This window comes from Diplotaxodon limnothrissa, linkage group LG7 (genome assembly GCF_057381915.1).
Source record: "Diplotaxodon limnothrissa isolate DT_005_m linkage group LG7, D_limnothrissa_male_GT1.1, whole genome shotgun sequence".
NCBI classification, from domain to species: domain Eukaryota; kingdom Metazoa; phylum Chordata; class Actinopteri; order Cichliformes; family Cichlidae; genus Diplotaxodon; species Diplotaxodon limnothrissa.
The window spans coordinates 61,679,629-61,699,525 of NC_140602.1; the positions used below are offsets into that span (position 1 = coordinate 61,679,629).

The 19,897-nt window shown below is 40.5% G+C and overlaps 1 protein-coding gene across 1 annotated transcript in view; it reads left to right on the forward strand.

Moving 5' to 3' along the window:
* cpne2 (copine II) overlaps nt 1-19,897 on the forward strand; it is a 46,282-nt gene that overhangs the window by 17,280 nt on the left and 9,105 nt on the right. The window contains exons 10-13 of the mRNA XM_085358610.1: nt 13,707-13,840; nt 15,008-15,062; nt 15,483-15,534; nt 18,851-18,984. Of these exons, the coding sequence (XP_085214736.1) occupies nt 13,707-13,840; nt 15,008-15,062; nt 15,483-15,534; nt 18,851-18,984 (375 nt within the window). The remainder of the gene's footprint in view (nt 1-13,706; nt 13,841-15,007; nt 15,063-15,482; nt 15,535-18,850; nt 18,985-19,897) is intronic.

Genomic DNA, 19,897 nt, shown 5'->3' on the forward strand with positions numbered 1-19,897 from the left:
TTGCAAAGTTGTATCTGACAACAATGGACAGACAAGACCAAAGTGGAGATGTTTAGCCACTAAGTAAACCGTGAACTCCTTTGAACAACAAAGTATTGCAGAGTCAAATGTGAGGCCGATATCTAAAATTTGACTCAGATTAGTTGATGCCACAGGACGATGATCCCAGCAACACTACAGCAGAATGTCTGATAAAGAAAAAAATCATGGTGTTTCATTGACCCAGGCTTCAGCATGAAGTGCTGTGGTCGGACCTTAAGATAGCTGTGCGTTAAAATCAACGCCTGCAAACCTTAATGAACTGAAGCAACACTGTAAATAAGAGGGGGCTACAATTCCTCCACAATGATCTGAGAGACTGATACAGAAAATCAGAAAACAGTTTCTCCAAGTTATTACTGAAAGTGGCTCTACAACCTACTGAATCATGGGGTGGATGAGTTTTTGAAAAAGTCGCTGTTACATGATTGCAAATGTTGGTATTCAAAAAAACGGCAGAGAGAAAATACATAACCACTAGTGCTGGAGAGATATAACCTGTACTCACAACAATAACTCATACAATGTGAAGTCAGGAAAAGAAGTATTTAATTAAATCGATGTAGCTCTACATATTAAACCAGCCAAGACAGGAAAGGCGATATTACATTTTTAATGAAAAGCATCTGGCATAACAGTTGATTTCCATTATGTTTATTCTATTTAAGAAGGAAAAGGTTTAAATATTAACACGTGCACTTAGGTCCATCATGTAAATTTGCTAGATTTAGCCATATAGGCTAATTTTCATTTGCAGTCACTGGAGGTTAGTGCTATTCATAACCAAATTAATGAAATCCTAACATCTTTCAGGGAAAACCCACATGTGAACACATGTTGTGAGAAAATTAGTGTTGTGGGAATGGGCAGTATGCTGAATTTATCAGTCGAAATTGAAATGCGTAGGAGTTTGTGCTCAGTCAACGAGTTTATATATATGCTGATTACCTTTTTGACATAAACTCTGTGTATTTAGGAGGACAAGAAGCAGTTTTGCCTCAAGGCTCTAATGTTTCCCAAGTGGACACATACATAGAAGTATCCTGTTTTATCTACTATACCTAGTATCTATTTAGCAAGAAGGCATGTGTGTGCATGGTGCAAGGGATCGTACGAAAGTTCATACAATTAGAGCACCCAAAGCTCACAGCACAAAATATCTGCATAGCCCCTCACAATAATGCACTTTCACAAGCTACATACACACACAGTAATAAACCATCGGAACAATGTGATGCGTGAATACCTGTAAATTACTACTTAAATGTTAAATAGATATGGAAATGTCATCATTATCCACCCAGGAATCTGTTTTCATTATTTGCAACATGTTGACACTGCAGAGTAGTTTCGGAGTTTCAGAGTAGCTTCCTTCTGTGATAGAAGGCAGTGTTGACTATTTTTCTGGTCTCAAGAAAGCTGTTGTTGTGCACTGAGCTGTTGAGGACTACATTTTGTCTGAAGCAGTTAGCTGCTAAAGCTGCTAATAACAATGATAACCTCCAGTGTCAACCTGCTATTTACACCTGAGCTTATTGGTGGAAATGAGGCTTTAAAAGAAAAACAAATAGTTAGACACTTGACTACATATTTACAATATGATGTACAATTTAAGTGAACATATGTTTCTCAGTTTCATTTAATTTGTCATTATTTTTGGTCTAAAATGTCCAACTTTTCAAACAGTGTCCATTACATGCTGCTACATGCTCAACAGTATGTGGTGCTGTGATGAGAGCAAAACACAGATTTTAAAGAATTTTGTTTTTAATTTTTCTCAGTAACTAAGATGTTTTTAGACTTGCTAGATTTTAGTTTGTCCAGCTAACTAGAGTATAATGGAACAAGTGGTTACATAAGTAGCTACTTACTGTAGAAAGAGAAGCTGATTTTACCCACTTTGTTTGTAATCACTGAACAAAAATTACAGCCGATGAAGCCGTTAAAACAGAGGCATTATATAATCATGCTGTAGCCTCCAAAGGATGCAATGCAGATCCTATTTCATTGCTGAATTTTTGATAATTCTAGTATTTATTGAATGCTAAATGGGCCTCAGTAGCACATAATTCCTCTTGTATATACTCTACTCGGCAATTGACAACCTGTTAAAACTAGAAGTTGGATTTCTGAGTCGTCCAGCTGTGATAGGCCTTGAGGTTTAGGGCCATTAGGACGCTCTATGTCCAGCCTTCTCTCTTTTCAATGGCTACCGTGAAGGTGAAACACTCATCCCCAGGTAATCAGCCAGCAGTCAAGTGCCCCAACAAAAGGTTGGACAGCTCTCAGCCATGGCAATGTTTCAGCGTTACTGAAAATGCAAACATCCAACACAATGTGTTGAAATATAATAATTACTGGAATTTGCAAACAGGTTCTGACTCACAGAATTGCTTAAATACTTTTTAATCAGTTCCTCACTCAAGGCTCTGCTCTTCTGGAATGTGTTGAATTTCAGTGCAATGGGAACATTTTCCTGCAATAGTGGTTGGTAACTTAAATCCTCCCTGCTCCCTCCTAATCTTTTGGCGTTTGTCACAAACCTGCAGCTCTTTCACTGAGTTACACACACACATACGCAGAGATATTTTACCTTCTCCTGCTTACAGGCGCATTTACTTCACACACGTGAGCACAAACGTATATCCTCCACACTCCATACTTCACACTAAACACTAAAATTGATTTTAAATGCAGATTCCATGGGTAAGTCATGACACACACACACAAAGCACAAGTTCAAAACTCACTATCTGTGTTCATACAGACGTTTTCCTACTGCGCTCTGAACAACCGTGGCGTAGGTGTACATGCACACGTACACAAACATTACACCTCACCTTTTTATGCACGCTGACTGATTCAGACATGTATAATCTCGCGCAGATTCTCAATTACCAAAGAGTTCTCCTCACGTACACACTGGCATTTATATGCTCGGATTTTAGGACCTCGCTCTCTTTCTGTGTTCTCACGTACGCGGGGAAGCGGTCGTGTACAAAAAAGCCCATCCTCACAGTCACACACACATGCAGAAAGAGCTGTTCTCCGGTGTTCAATCAGACTTAGTATGGCTATAATCCTAATCTCCGCGAAGGGGAAGTCTCTCCTCTGGGCTGCAGGAGGTTGAGGAGAGAGCCGCATTTCGGTTACACACTCCAACACAAAGAGACAGCCTGCTACTGCTGATAGGCTGTTTATGAAACATTTTTACTAAATTAAGATATTATTAATATCATATGTTTGATATCATTCAGGGGCCATATAGAGAACAATTAACCTAATGGATTTTCAAGAATCAAAAGCAGACTCTTAGAGAGTATCTGTAGCTTGTGTATATTGTGTGTATATTATACCACAGTGAAAGAAACCACTTCCTGCAGTATAAGCTGAAACTCATATTAGTAACCGCTGTAATGGTCAAATCCATTAGTGTTCATGAGGAGAGTCATTGCTTAGCTTCCGTGTTAAGGAAAATTCCAGTTCATTTCAATGTGTTCTTTTCTACCTTAAAGACCATTTTATTAGGTATCTATTGCCAGTAGTAGGTTGAACTCCCCTTTGCTTTCAGAACTGCCTTTATTTATGATGATTTGTGGCATAGATTCAACAAGGTGATGGAAACATTCCTCAGGGAGTTTGGTCCATATGACACCATCGCATAGTTGCAGCAGATTTGTCCACTGCACATCCGTCATGCATCATGTCCCGTTCCACCTATTGGATTGAGATCTGGTGACTGTGGAGGCCATCTGGGTATAGTGGATTCACCATCGTTTTAAAAAAAGTGTGCCAAAAAAACATCACCCACACTATTACACCAGCAGCCCGAACCAATGATACAATGGATCAATGCTTTCATGTTGTTTACACCAAACAGCAGAAATCGTGACTGAGCTAGTGCAAATCGTAGCCTCAGTTTGCTGTTTTTAGTTGAGAGTGGTGGCACCCAGTGTGGTCCTCTACTGCTGTAGCTCATCTGCTTCAAGGGTTGGCACGTTGTGCATCGACATGGCTTGGCTTATTTGAGTTCCTGTTACCAGCAGTCTGGCCGTTCTTCTCAGAGCTAATCTGGCCAGAGAACTGCCGCTCGCTGGCTGTTTTCTCTTTTTCAGACCATTCTCTGTAAACCCTAGAGATGCTTGTGTGGGAAGATCTCAGTAGATCAGCAGTTTCTGAAATACTCAGACCAGCCTGTCTAGCACCAACAAGCACACCACGTTCAGTCGCCTTTTCCCCCCATTCTGATACTCGCTTTGAACATGATCAAGCAGGTGGTCTTAAACATTTGCACTCTTCATCTTAATCATAGCGATTCAGAGTGCAAATGCATTGCAGCCACTAGCAGCATTAGGGATCTAATGCCACGCCGGCCTGTTTTGCATCTGTAAGGAAGTGAAGAGCTTTCAAGGATGGTAGTAGGTTTTGCTTGTTGTTTCTTTACCTTTTATGGAGATCTGATTGTTTGTTCTGGTCAATCACTTGTCTTTTTTTTCTTAGAAGGGAAAAACACGATTGAGACATTAATGTTCATCGGAACTAATAATAATGGATTGGATTTATATAGCGCTTTTCAAGGCACCCAAAGCGCTTTACAATGCCACTATTCATTCACTCTCACATTCATACACTGGTGGAGGCAAGCTACGATTGTAGCCACAGCTGCCCTGGGGCAGACTGACAGAAGCGAGGCTGCCATATCGTGCCATCGGCCCCTCTGGCCAACACCAGTAGGGTAAAGTGTCTTGCCCAAGGACACAACGACCAGGACAGAGAGCCCAGGGATCGAACCAGTGACCTTCCGGTTACAGATACGCTTCCCAACCACTTAGTTAGTTTAGTCGCCCCACTAAACTAACTAAAGCAGCATTAGTGGAATTACTCTTAGTAAACGTAATTTAAAAAATACAGTTTACTCATTTTTCTTTTGGATTCAAACTTTTCACAAATCCTAATGCCAACAGCATCTTACGCAGCTTCTCTTTTCAAGATTTTGTCAGCTTTATGTTGTTAAATGCAAGTGTAGCAATCAAATCTACTGTGATGATTAAAATAAAGATGATCGATCGCCACTTTCCTTTCCCTGCTGATATTCAGATTGCCAGCAATAATAACGATGATTACTCGACTCAAGTAAGTAGGCTCCCAAATTTAAATCCTCTTATCACGGTTATCTTTTTGCAGTGGATCTATTTTTGATTATTTTTAACTGGTTCACATCTCTTAAGCTGAAATTGTCTCGTGAATTCATTTAAACTCATTTTATTTTGACAGGTGACTCATAACCCCTTTTGATCAAACATTTCAAAATTTAAAAAAAAAATGATAGAGAGACGTAGACGATGGAAGGAGTCAACCTCCATTCAGTTACACATTCTGCCTTTCAGAATTTACAGAATTTACAACATAGTTATTCTCACAAATATATTTTCATCATTTTCTTATCGTGACTACCTCGGCTGAAAAAATGAACAGAATGTCATGTTAATAACAGCTGCTGTGCTGCTGCAGAATGACACCGAATCAAAGAGAAAGTCGGATGCTACAATCTGTTCTACTATACCTTTTTTGGGCTAGTCCAAAGTCGGTGAAAGTGATTTCCTGCAGTTGCATCACATTTCACATGTAAAAGGGCGATTATGTCTTTAGAGCTAGTCATTTTTTTCCCTCTCCTCTTTTTTTATCCATGCTTTTATTTTGTTTATCTAAAAAAGCATCAGCGTGGATAGCATGTAATTTTATTTCAAAGTTTTTAGTCTCTGCCGAGGTGGAATAATTAGTGTGTTGATAAAAACAAAATAGAACAGAACTGGTGAACAAATCATGACATATAAGAAACACAAACAGTGTGTGTGACTAGCAGCAATGTGGACACTAAAATGTCAGTAAAGTCGGCAGCTTGATAGGAAAGATAACTCGAAAATACTGTTTATAAAAGACTGACATAGCTTTTGGGTCTTTGTGCTGTGCTGCAGGGGTGTCGTCGTTTCTCCCCCCCCACCACCACACACACACACACACATTTAGAGGTTGCCACGGTGCCTTGCATCCTTTTGTGTTACTCAAGCCATCTGCATGTGCTCCTTCACACATCCATGAATCTTCTTTGGTCTTTATCTTTTCTTCCTGCCTGGCAGCTTCGGCTTCATCATCCTTTGTCCAGTACATCCACTATCCCTCCTCGGCACATGTCCAAAGCATTTCAGCCTTGCCTCTCCTGCTTTGACTCCAAATCGCTCAACCCGAGCTGTCCCTCTGATATACTCATTCCTAATCCTGTCCATCCTGGTCACTCTCAGAGAAAATCTTAACATTTTCAACTCTGCCACTTCTAGCTGCGCTTCTTGTTGCCATCTTGTCAGCACAAGATGACTCCTGGTAGAAGAAAGTCAGATTGTATAGAAATCACTTTCTTGTTGAATGCAATTTGATATTTATTTTCAAAATTATTCTAAAATAAAGGAAAAATAAAGCGAAATAGATAACACAAGTTGTGCTTCAGGCAGACCTACTTTGTGGCCAAGTCACTGCCGTATGAGCGTGCAGGATTCCTTAACTTCTCATTCAGTTACAACCTTTGCTCATAAACTGACTGTGATAATGGTGATGGCCAAAATGCTTAATTCACAGTCTTCACAAACCAATGTGTGACATCACAGTGGTTAAACCTTTCTTTTATATGCTGTCTATGTGTCAGCTACCAAGTTACGGGCAAGTGGTAATTGATTGTAATTGATTCACTCCACTAAAGACACAAAAAGTAGTTTTAAAAACCCCCACATTGTTGTACATATCATAGCAGTTTGCCTACAAGCACTGAGTCATTCATCATTAGATACTTGGCACTGCTGTGATTTTTATTGTTTTCTTTAAAAAGCATCCAGTGGCTCCTGTGTACCTCACAAAAGCAAAAATATACAACCACAACCAACAAGACAAATATGAACCAAGAGCAGGCTTTCCCACAGTGGGCTGCAGCTTCTGCTTGTCACTGTCTCTTTATCACCTCAGAGTGAGACAGAGAACAACTCCAGAAGATGTTCACACAGGCTCTAACACATTCATCCATCCCTCCATCCATCTATGTGACTGTTTAACTGCAAATGAGCCTGAGAGGTTCTGGCACGAGAACTGGCTCATCAGTACTCGACAGGGTGCAGCTGAGAAAACTCCAGCGTGATTGTCAGCATGTCTGTTATTTGACAGTAATTTGGCAGTAGTCGAATCCATCTATGTAATGCGGTCACAGACGTTTTCTGCCACATTGCTGCGCTAAAATATCCAGTAATGAAATGCTCCTCCGTCACCCCATGATCATTTTAATTCTTGTACTTGCTTGTTAAAACTGTGTGTTTGTCATGGTGTGTTTAGTCTGCTTGTGTGTTCGCAATTACCAATAGCTTGAGGCGAGGAATAAGTTGGAAACAGAATGGTGTCATCTCCTACTGTCATCAAATACACAGCCATCAAACTAATAGCATCTGTCACGGGAGAGGCCACTGGAGGAAAGATGCTGTAACAGTTTAGGGATGATCTTATGCCATCAATTTGGCGTACATATTTTCAGCTTCATAGTAAGACAAAATAAATGACACCAGAGGGGGAAAATATGTACTACATGAGGGAAACAAAAAGCCTACTATACAATAAACCTTTTCTTTTTCTGCTTAGTGGTGTACCTGCAGTACTGTGCTTAAGTCTTAGGCTGCCTCTAATTTTGTTATTTCTTTGCTTCCAATGAGCTATTCTGTAATTTATTTAATAGATTTTCTGAAGGTCTTTCAAAGTACGTAACTCACATAACAGAAAATGTTTTGTTACTAGCACTTTTCTCCCATTTCTTTACTTACAAAAATGCCAAAAATAACAGTTTCATAGGCATAAAATAGTCGTTTTCCACCAACAAGGTGATTCCCTGAGCTATTAGCTGAAACCTTGGTGTATCTTGGAAAAAGAAAATATCTACAGCAGATCAACAGTGTATTTAAGTCATGTCCTTAAGAAATATGAATAAAAAAGTCCCACAAGACTTAAGATCCATCTGGCCCTTCAATTGGTACGTCTTCTTTTTGTTGAAGTCATTCTTAATGAAGGGGAAAGTGGACAAAAGGCTGATGTACGCCAAATTACACATGAACTGAACTGAAAATCAGTGGAATTATGAGTGCAGAAAAGTACCGTCATATTTTGATCTGCCATGCAATAGCATTGAGATGGCATCTGAATGGGAACAGCTTCATTCTTTAGCATGACAATGATCCCAAATACTCTGATAATTCAGTAAAAGCATACTTGGATAGAAAAACACACAATGGTCAGTCATGGATTGGCCTCCCAGGCAAAACAACATTGCTGAAGCCTTGAGGGTTCATAGTAACAGAGAACTGAACAAAAGGCAGCCAGGATCCAAAGAAGAGGTTTGAATGTCTTAAAGAAACCTGGAGAACTATTCCTGATAACTACTTAAAGAAATTCCAAAGGAAAGCTTGCTTGAAAGAGTTCAGGCTTTGTTGAAGTATGAAGGTGGTCATAAAAAATGTTGACTTTGAACCTCATTGGAATTGTACAAACTCTATTTTCCCTTATATAATGTACTTACATGAATTTATGTTTCAATAAAGTACTCCACCTGTTTTCCATCTTCCTAGCAAAACATTAAGAAATGTGGAGAGGCTTTGCACAGTGATGCAGTCATCCGTGCTATCACAAATCGTAAGCAGACCAAATAGAAAAACTAATATGTTAGCAGAAATCTGATCTTGGCTATGATACCAGCAGTGAGAGATTCTAAAACACTTGACCTGGGCAGCCCTGAGCCAGGCTTTTTGAAGCTGCGAGACCTTCAGGAACATACAGGGAGTGCAGAATTATTAGGCAAGTTGTATTTTTGAGGAATAATTTTATTCTTGAACAACAACCATGTTCTCAATGAACCCAAAAAACTCATTAATATCAAAGCTGAATGTTTTTGGAAGTAGTTTTTAGTTTGTTTTTAGTTTTAGCTATTTTAGGGGGATATCTGTGTGTGCAGGTGACTATTACTGTGCATAATTATTAGGCAACTTAACAAAAAACAAATATATACCCATTTCAATTATTTATTTTTACCAGTAAAACCAATATAACATCTCCACATTCACAAATATACATTTCTGACATTCAAAAACAAAAACAAATCAGCGACCAATATAGCCACCTTTCTTTGCAAGGACACTCAAAAGCCTGCCATCCATGGGTTCTGTCAGTGTTTTGATCTGTTCACCATCAACATTGTGTGCAGCAGCAACCACAGCCTCCCAGACACTGTTCAGAGAGGTGTACTGTTTTCCCTCCTTGTAAATCTCACATTTGATGATGGACCACAGGTTCTCAATGGGGTTCAGATCAGGTGAACAAGGAGGCCATGTCATTAGTTTTTCTTCTTTTATACCCTTTCTTGCCAGCCACGCTGTGGAGTACTTGGACGCGTGTGATGGAGCATTGTCCTGCATGAAAATCATGTTTTTCTTGAAGGACGCAGACTTCTTCCTGTACCACTGCTTGAAGAAGGTGTCTTCCAGAAACTGGCAGTAGGACTGGGAGTTGAGCTTGACTCCATCCTCAACCCGAAAAGGCCCCACAAGCTCATCTTTGATGATACCAGCCCAAACCAGTACTCCACCTCCACCTTGCTGGCGTCTGAGTCGGACTGGAGCTCTCTGCCCTTTACCAATCCAGCCACGGGCCCATCCATCTGGCCCATCAAGACTCACTCTCATTTCATCAGTCCATAAAACCTTAGAAACACCAGTCTTGAGATATTTCTTGGCCCAGTCTTGACGTTTCAGCTTGTGTGTCTTGTTCAGTGGTGGTCGTCTTTCAGCCTTTCTTACCTTGGCCATGTCTCTGAGTATTGCACACCTTGTGCTTTTGGGCACTCCAGTGATGTTGCAGCTCTGAAATATGGCCAAACTGGTGGCAAGTGGCATCTTGGCAGCTGCACGCTTGACTTTTCTCAGTTCATGGGCAGTTATTTTGCGCCTTGGTTTTTCCACACGCTTCTTGCGACCCTGTTGACTATTTTGAATGAAACGCTTGATTGTTCGATGATCACGCTTCAGAAGCTTTGCAATGTTGAGACTGCTGCATCCCTCTGCAAGATATCTCACTATTTTTGACTTTTCTGAGCCTGTCAAGTCCTTCTTTTGACCCATTTTGCCAAAGGAAAGGACGTTGCCTAACAATTATGCACACCTGATATAGGGTGTTGATGTCATTAGACCACACCCATTCTCATTACAGAGATGCACATCACCTAATATGCTTAATTGGTAGTAGGCTTTCGAGCCTATACAGCTTGGAGTAAGACAACATGCATGAAGAGGATGATGTGGACAAAATACTCATTTGCCTAATAATTCTGCACTCCCTGTATTCTCAGCTATATCCATATGAAAAAGAAGCAGAACTTTATTTTTGCACGTGCTGTATGTCTCATAGATTATTCATGAAACTTGCCACTTTCACATCTAGTAAGACAGACAACCACACGCTTTCACATCCACACACACAGCCGATTTACACTCCCCAATTAACCTAACATGCATGTCTTTAGACTGTGGGAGGAAGCTAGAGCGGAATCCTATGCAAACCATTACTTCACACAAAAAGGCCCCGGCCAACTCCTTTTGCTGTGAGTCAACAGTGCTAATCACTATACCACCATGCTGCCCCTCATGCAACATAATTATAAGGATTAAGTGTGACTCAAGTAAACATTATATATTTGAGAAGAATGCAAAAGAGTCCACTTTGATGATGAGTAAATCGTAGTCTTGTGAGACTTGCATGAAAAAATAAACATGTACTGTTAAAGACAAAAGAATATATAATATTCTTTTCCTTTTTCCATATGTGTATTGTGTTGATGAAAGGAGTGAAAAACCAACACATTGTGTCAGTTTAGAGGCCTATAGGAGAATGTGGGAGAAGTGAAGATGAGGCTTCTTGGAAGTCCTGCTGGGAGACTTCAGAGCTCCTACTGAGTTTGACTGTCGAGACACACGAGAGACTGGGAAAGAGACACCAGCACGTTCTTTTTTATTTTTTCGTTAACCTGATCAACTGTCTTCTCTTTTCTACATTTTAGACACATCACATGTAAAGATGAATGCCAAGCTGCATCCATATATATACTCTCTGTTTGCAATGCTCAGACACCTATTTAGCATCAAGTCACAGAAAAATAAAATACTCAGCTTTCACTTACTAAAACTGAAGCACACACTTTTTGGACGTGCTGTTCTGGGGGCAGCCTCAAGTGGCCTTCAGAGGAACTGCAGCTTTTGGCACCGTTCACTCTTCATTTTCAGACCCAGAGGTTGTCACTTTGTTTTAATCTGTCTTTTGTAATGGCCTGGACCTGCACTATTTAGATTTGTACACAGTGCAGATAACTCGAATGGCTGTAATGAGTAACTCATAATGAACAGATCTCCAGGCTGAATTGCCTATTTAGAATTCTAATAATGATTTTGCAAGAAGTAGAAAAAATATCTTTTTTTTTCCTTCTCGGAGACGAAGGAGAAAGCCAGTATTATGTGGAGACTGCTCTCGTCTGACTGTTCTCCGGTGACAGTCAGTTTTATATTGCAGCTTCAATAATAAATAATAAATCTCAATAATAAATTTGACCTGCTAAAATTCCAGCTGGCACCAGCTTTTGGGGGCAGATTTTTGTATGGTGAGGCATCGATTGGTTGATCTGAAAGTATATGTGTCATCTGGAAGAAATTATTCTAAAATTAACCAGGGGCAACAGTTCAAGGCTAAATTCAGGCTTAATCAGGGCAATCTCTACGAGGATTTAGTAAGCTGTGAAAATTCAGGTGTAGCGGTCAGAATTGGAAGATAATAACGCTTCAGGTAAATTTTACTTTCCCTCTGGAAGCAAATCCAATGACTGACTCAACTCTGCTGAAATGAAACTCCTTCACTCGGTAATGTTGCTGATGCAAAAGTGTGTTTCTGAGCCAAAAGATGAATGGATGTTCTTGTGTCCTGTTGCTTGGTTTCCGTGTTAGCTATGGGTTTACAGATAATGGCCTCATAAAACGTATTTGTTCGCTTAACACCCTGAAGTGCGGTTTTTACACAGAGTGCCGAGGAACAATTTTAACAGCTAAAAGTAAAGGAAGGATGCTTTCAAAAACAGTTGAATTAGTGGATTTCATCTAATTGAGAAAAAGTAATGAAAAGAAACAACGTAAATGGATAGTAGACCAAATGCTTGTGGGTGTTTAGGCTTGTTTTTCTGCTGCAGAACGAAACCAATATGATCAGAGGCCTCACTGATTTGAGTGCGATGGATAAGAACGAAAAAATCTGTGCCTAAAACTTCTGCACAATTCTGTATGTTGTTGTCACATGCCCACAATACAAAACACAGCAGCACCCTAATTCTGTCACCCTGCATTTCTGTACCCGTCACTCCTGCTTCTCCTGTTGCTCTTTAAACTCTTTCCTCTCCTTGCCCTACCACTCCTTACCTCATTTTCCCAATTTTCTCCCTTGTACTCACTCACCCCCCACCTTTGCTCCCTTCTCCGTTATATCTTTTCTCGGTCCTTGTCCTTACTGAACTAGAACATTGTTGTCTTATAATACACCAAACGAAAGACAGAAGAAGAAGATCGTTTTAGACTATGTTTAAGCTGATAGGAGGGAGGCGGAGATTGTGGGTCGGGTTCTTGTCAGCACACAAACCACTATTCACTGCCTGAGGAAAAGCCTGTCACTCTTAATCTCATATTGGGTTTGGCTGCACTTCCCTGCGTTTGTGTTTTCCAGTGTGTGTGTGTTTGCTGCATGTGGAAAGTGTCTGTGTGTGCTCATATATGTGTCTCCTGTACGTCACCCTGTGGTAATCTGTGTTAAAAGAAAAAAAATCTCCATATGATTTCGGGGTCATCGCATGATTTTTATTTGTCTCTATTTACCCCAAAACATATACTGTGGAACTGCATTTACCTTCAGTTTTACTGACTAGAATTCACTGTACATATCCTCGAGGCTCCAAATGTACTTTCACGTCTCTATTACAAATTACATAAATATCAGTTAGCTGTATAAACCTGGGGTTACAGTCTCACACGCTAACACAAATTCCTGTCTAATAAGGAAACACGCACAATGTTTCTTTTAGTGTTTAAGTTTGAACACAAATCCAACAACACAAAGTAAAGTTAAAATCCAGCCCAGAGAGACTTCGAAACGAACACCACAGTGATTTTACTTTAGGAACATGTACAGGTGGAAATGAAGGCTACAATGCTACAAGCCTAGCTGCTGTTCACTGGTTTTGTCCAGTGGTTGCAGGGTTGGGATTCGCCATTCACACAGCTAAAACATCACTCTGGCTAGCTGTGTGCGTGCATGCTGTCTGCAGGTGCTTGCAAAGAGCTGATGTTATGTTAGCAGTATGATGCAGGTAATTCTGTCCTGGACACATGTTGCATTTCACTATTTCCTTCTTGTTCGTTAATGAAAGAAAAATAAAAGTAATGCCAAAGTAATCGCCATTCCTCAGAAGTTTCAGACCCTCCACCATTGTCCTCCTCCCTGCACATGATTTGGAAACGAATGCAATGTGATAACTACTGATCTGTCACCTCTTTGTATTTTAATAGGTCGGTATAGACTTCACGGCATCCAATGGGAACCCCCGAGAACCGTCCTCCCTCCACTACATCAACCCACTGGGCAGCAACGAGTACCTCGCTGCCATTTTAGCTGTTGGACAAATCATACAGGACTATGATACGTGAGTATTTAAATCAAATCCTGTGGGGTGGTGCAATGTTTTTAGTCAGTTTAGTGCAAACATTTACATTTTGCATACGTTTCTTGCAAAGAAAGGTCGCAGTAAGAGATGAGTGAGGCTAGTTGATGTAAAGGTTTATCGTTTCACTGCTGAGATCCATAAACTGTACAGATAAGATGGACTTAGTCTCTGTATCCTCATTTTTATATATTTTTACTGCCTTGCTGAAGCGTTGAGCCTTTATAGGAATCTCTCAATAAAAAGGCAGGCCTACCCAAAATTATACCCTGCTTTATCATATATTTTACTCTAAACAGCCCCAGAATTTATAAACTAATTATCATGTTGCACTGAAGAAAAACTTGAAACTGCTGATTAAGACCACAAACTCATTACGAAGTCAAAATTAAAGTAAGCAGTGATGTCATTTTATCATGGAGCATTCAAACTCTGCTCCCAGCGGTTCATCAAAAAAATAAGAGTTTAGAGTAGCTGCGCATTGACTTTTCAGACTATGCCATGTTTATATACAGACTATGCTAATCATATTAACTTGTGAACCACAAAGAGAGTGACTGGGGTCCTTAAAAGAACAACAATGATGCATTGGTTTCAGAGCATTTTGACGAAGACATTTACATATTCCAGTTTTGAAGTTTGAGCTTCGAGCAGTTGAGGCTTTGTGGAAAGAACTAAACAGGTTTATCAGTTCCCTAATACCCATCTTAATCCCATCATCTACACAAGCGCCACTGCACAGAGCTGTAGCAGGGGCATCGCTTTTGGACTTTAAACACACAAACATCTATTTGTTCTTTTACATTTTGTGTTAAAAATAAGACAGTATAAACACCAATAGCATCTATCGACTGCTATTCCTCCTCTTTCAGTAAATAATTGTACATCAGTATGTCTGATTTTCTGTCCTGTCCTGTCTTTAATGTTTTTCTTTGTGAGAAGACATTTTTCCTCACTGCATCATTTTACCACCAGTTCTCTTCTTGCTTTTCTGTAAATGTCTTTGAATGTGTTTCTATGTGAACAAGGTAACAGGATTTTTCCTGCTATCTAAATCCAGCTTTTTGAATTTGTATGCAAAAAAAAAAGAAAAAAAAAAAAAGAAGGTTTAACTAATGTTCCAATCTGTTGTCATGGTTTCCTCCTCAGTGACAAAATGTTTCCAGCTCTGGGATTTGGAGCCCAACTCCCACCAGACTGGAAGGTATGTGTGTGTTGATGGTGTTGTTGTTGTTGTTGTTGTGCGCGTATGTGTGTGTGTTCCAAACACAAACGTAGGTGATACATGTATATGCATGTGGCAAAGAGAGAGGAGGGTGGGTTGTCATCAGCAGACTTACAGTTAAAGCCGAGATGTATTATTTTACACACAGACACACAGGGAGACACACAAATAAAACTATAAGCATTATAGATGCATATTCACATGATTACGCAACTGTCAACCCATCTGTGTTGCCATGGCACTGAGCTGATGAAAAGGACAAAGAAGAGAGAGCAGCACACAGAGGGATGGAGAGAGGGTGGGAGGGAGAAGGTGGGAGAAATGGACGCAATTTCTTAACAATATTGTACAGCGTAGTGAAGGATTATCATTCGATTCATTCATTTCTTTTCTCCTCAGGTGTCACATGAATTTGCCATCAACTTTAACCCAACAAACCCTTTCTGTTCAGGTGAGTTACCACACAGGAGGTTATGATGTCATCTAGACCTTTGCGGCAACCTTATAAGTATTTACAAATAGTTCTCATTTTCATTCATTTTTTTATTTACCCCATCTGAGTTCTGTCTAGTCTAGAAGTCTAGATAGCCCATTTACATTTTTGGCCTTTCATACATGATATTAGTTATTTTTCAACATAAACCCATACCATAAAAACATACTTTGATATGTTTACACTTATAGGATGTTGTCATGTTTTTGGATGCAAAAAATAAAGCCACTAACTAGTTAATAGGTGTAAAACCTGTCATTTACAGATAGCTATATAATTAAGGTTATGGCAGAAAAAACACTGTGTGATTAAAAGAAACCACTAATAAAAAAAAACATGCCAACTCCAGATCATGTGACCGCAGCAGGTGGTGCACTCCTCTCTAAGTGCCTTGCTGAGTAAATAACTCCTTAACACATCACCTACACTTGCTACTTTGGATGCTCGTCTAAATTAGAAGTATGAACGCTAATGCACATTATGACACCAAACAGTTCAGAGCAGTGAAAACAGTCCATTCCTTCACATTTAAATATTAAAGTAACAGTGTCTAACAACTCTGACTCTGGGAATCTTTACACAGATTGATTAAATGTTACAACACTCAGGCTTCTGAACAAAAAAAATAACATAAAAAAGAGTAGTTTTTACTATTAGCCGTGGCTACACTTACGCTTTAAACACTGGACTTCAACTTGAGTGTGTTTATTGAGTATAAAGCACCATACCCGAGCAAAGCCTTACAGAGCTGCTTGCATGGCTGCAGATCCTTGTTTCTGAGTAAGAGTAAGTGCATACCCTCACCTTCATCGCACAAAGATGACTTGAAAAGATTCATAAATTGTCAGCACCTCGCTGTAATAACCTCATAGTAAGCTCTCCTTTTACTACACTGAGCTTGCATCTGCTAACACGTTTGAAATGTGTAGGATGCAAACGTATTTATTGACAATTGCAAATCAATTGAGTGTCAACTGCTAAAAGCACATCTGTGAGACCCAGAAAAAAAAATTGTGATTGTGTAACACACGTTTTAGCCTGACTGAGGCAAAGAGGTTATGTTAAATAACTCCATTTATACTCACCCCTGTGCTGAAAAAGGCCCGCGTCAGAACATGAAGTTCAGCTTGTGTTTATTTTAAAAAAAAAACTGCCTCTGCAAATGCCCTTTTCTTTTTAGGGTTAGCTTATTTTCTGGGCCAATACAGCCTCCAGTGCACTCTGAAATGAAAAATTCTAGGCCAAAGGGAAAAAAAGACTTCAGCTGTTATGCAAAACTTTATTCTTGAAACTGCAATATGCAGCTGTCCTGATAACAGAATGGTTTTATGTTCTCAACTATCGGTGTGCAATGTTTTGAATAAGTGCACATTTGTGCGGCATGTTTTTCTCTGAATGTGTATATCTTTATGAAGATGCGAGTGAAGGGAACACAAGTTTTTATATGTATGTATAATTCATATATTCATATATATATATATATGAATATATGAATTATACATACATACATACATATATATATATATATATATATATGTGTGTGTGTGTATATATACACATACATATATATATATATATATATATACATACATATATATATGTATATATATGTGTATACACATACATATATATATACACAGAGAGCTCTTCTCTTCTTTCTAGCGGCCTCTTCATGGTTCCCATTTTGTACCTGGGGATCCCGCAGGCAAATGGGAACCATGAAGAGGCCGCTAGAAAGGCTGCAACCACCAAGTACCTGCAGAGGGTCAGGCAAGTCCTGAGGAGTCAGCTGAATGGTAAGAACAAGATCCGGGCCATCAACACGTACGCCCTGCCCGTGATCAGGTACCCTGCTGGGGTAATAGGCTGGCCAAAGGAGGAGATAGAAGCCACTGACATAAAGACAAGAAAGCTCCTTACTATGCATGGAGGGTTTCACCCCAAGTCCAGCACCCTGAGGCTGTACGCTAAGCGGAAGGAAGGGGGCCGGGGACTGGTGAGTGTCAGCACCACAGTCCAGGATGAGACAACGAACATCCAAGAATACATTGGGAAGATGGCCCCAACTGACCGAGTGCTCAGTGAATACCTCAGGCAGCAGAAACCCAAGAAAGAGGAGGGAGACGAGGAACCATCATGGAAGGACAGGCCCCTGCACGGTATGTACCACCGGCAGATAGAGGAGGTGGCTGATATCCAGAAATCCTACCAGTGGCTGGACAAAGCTGGACTGAAAGACAGCACAGAGGCACTAATCATGGCAGCACAAGAACAAGCTCTGAGTACAAGATCCATAGAGGCTGGGGTCTATCACACCAGGCAAGACCCCAGGTGCAGGCTGTGTAAAGATGCCCCAGAGACAATCCAGCACATAACAGCAGGGTGCAAGATGCTAGCAGGCAAGGCATACATGGAACGCCATAACCAAGTGGCCGGCATAGTGTACAGGAACATCTGTGCCGAGTATAACCTGGAAGTCCCGAGGTCAAAATGGGAGATGCCCCCAAGGGTGGTGGAGAATGACCGAGCTAAGATCCTGTGGGACTTCCAGATACAGACGGACAAAATGGTGGTGGCTAACCAACCGGACATAGTGGTGGTAGACAAACAGAAGAAGACGGCCGTAGTGATCGATGTAGCGGTTCCGAATGACAGCAATATCAGGAAGAAGGAACACGAGAAGCTGGAGAAATACCAAGGGCTCAGAGAAGAGCTCGAGAGGATGTGGAAGGTGAAGGTAACGGTGGTCCCCGTGGTAATCGGAGCACTAGGTGCGGTGACTCCCAAGCTAGGCGAGTGGCTCCAGCAGATCCCGGGAATAACATCGGAGATCTCTGTCCAGAAGAGCGCAGTCCTGGGAACAGCTAAGATACTGCGCAGGACCCTCAAGCTCCCAGGCCTCTGGTAGAGGACCCGAGCTTGAAGGATAAACCGCCCGCAGGGGCGTGCTGGGTGTATATATATATATATATATATATATATATATATATATATATATATATATATATATATATATATATATATATATATATATATATATATATGAATAAGCACTAATGATGTAGGACTTGTGTCTAGACTTATGTCTAGTTTTCAATTTTGACCTTGAAATACTCTATATAAACTTTTTCCCATCTCTCCCAGGACTTTACAAACCTCTCTCCCTCTTGCTTTTCTCTCTGTTTCTTTCCTGCCCTCACTATTTCCAGCTCATCTTCACATTTAAAGTGTATTTGAGTCTAAATTGTTTCTCTCTGCCTTTCTGCATCTTTAGGTGTGGAGGGCATTGCCCAGGCCTACTCTGCGTGTCTCCCTCACATTCGTTTCTACGGTCCGACAAACTTTGCTCCAATCATCAACCATGTAGCACGTTTTGCTTCTCAGGCCCTTCAACAGGAGAAAGCAGCGGTGGGTGGCTACAACTTACCTATTTACCTGCTTTTTACACTCTTAGTTGTTCTTTAGTTAAACCTCTCAAGACACTGTACTCCACAGATAAAACTATTTATATATAAAAGCAGGCTGTAGTCCACAATCAGCTTGACTTTTCTATCTTGTTTGAGAGGTTGACTGTGTTGCCAGAGAGGAGTTTGTGTATTCCCAAACGCAGATGCTGATTCTAACTGTAACCACTGCAAATCCAAGCTTAAACACAACCAGACTTTCACTGCAATCTGTCAGAACGCTCTCTTCTTTTGGCGCACCTGTCCATCAAGGCTGTAGGTTACATATACATACTGAGTTTGGTAACTTTATATATATCACTGCTCACTTAGTTACATCTTATTATACCGGGCAGGATCCTCTTTTACCTTCAGAACGGCCTTAGTTCTCCTAGTCATAGATTTAACAATGTGCTGGAAACATTCCTCAGAGCTTTTGGTCCATATTGACATGATTGAATTTGCAGCTGCTGCACATTGATGATCTGAATCTCCTGTTCAGCATCCCAGAGGGGCTCTAATGGGTTGAGATCTGGTGGAGGGCATCTGATTACAGTGAACTCATTGTATTAAGACGAGGAATGGAGGTATGCTGCGGTGTTTATCATACAGTTGATACTGAGGTTCTGCGTAATGTGCCAAGGAAATATCCCCTTCGTCATGAGGAGCGAATGCTTATGCAGGATTCTGAGTCTGTTCAGTTCTGGTGAGCCTCAGTTTCCTGCTCTTAGCTGACAGGAGGGACACTTGTTTTGGTCTCCAGTGTTGTGCATTCAGAGATGCTCTTCTGCACTTCATTGTAACACGTGGTTATTTAAGTTCCCGCTGCCTTCCTATCAGCTCTTAATAGTCTGGCCATTCAAAGACCTCTGGCATAA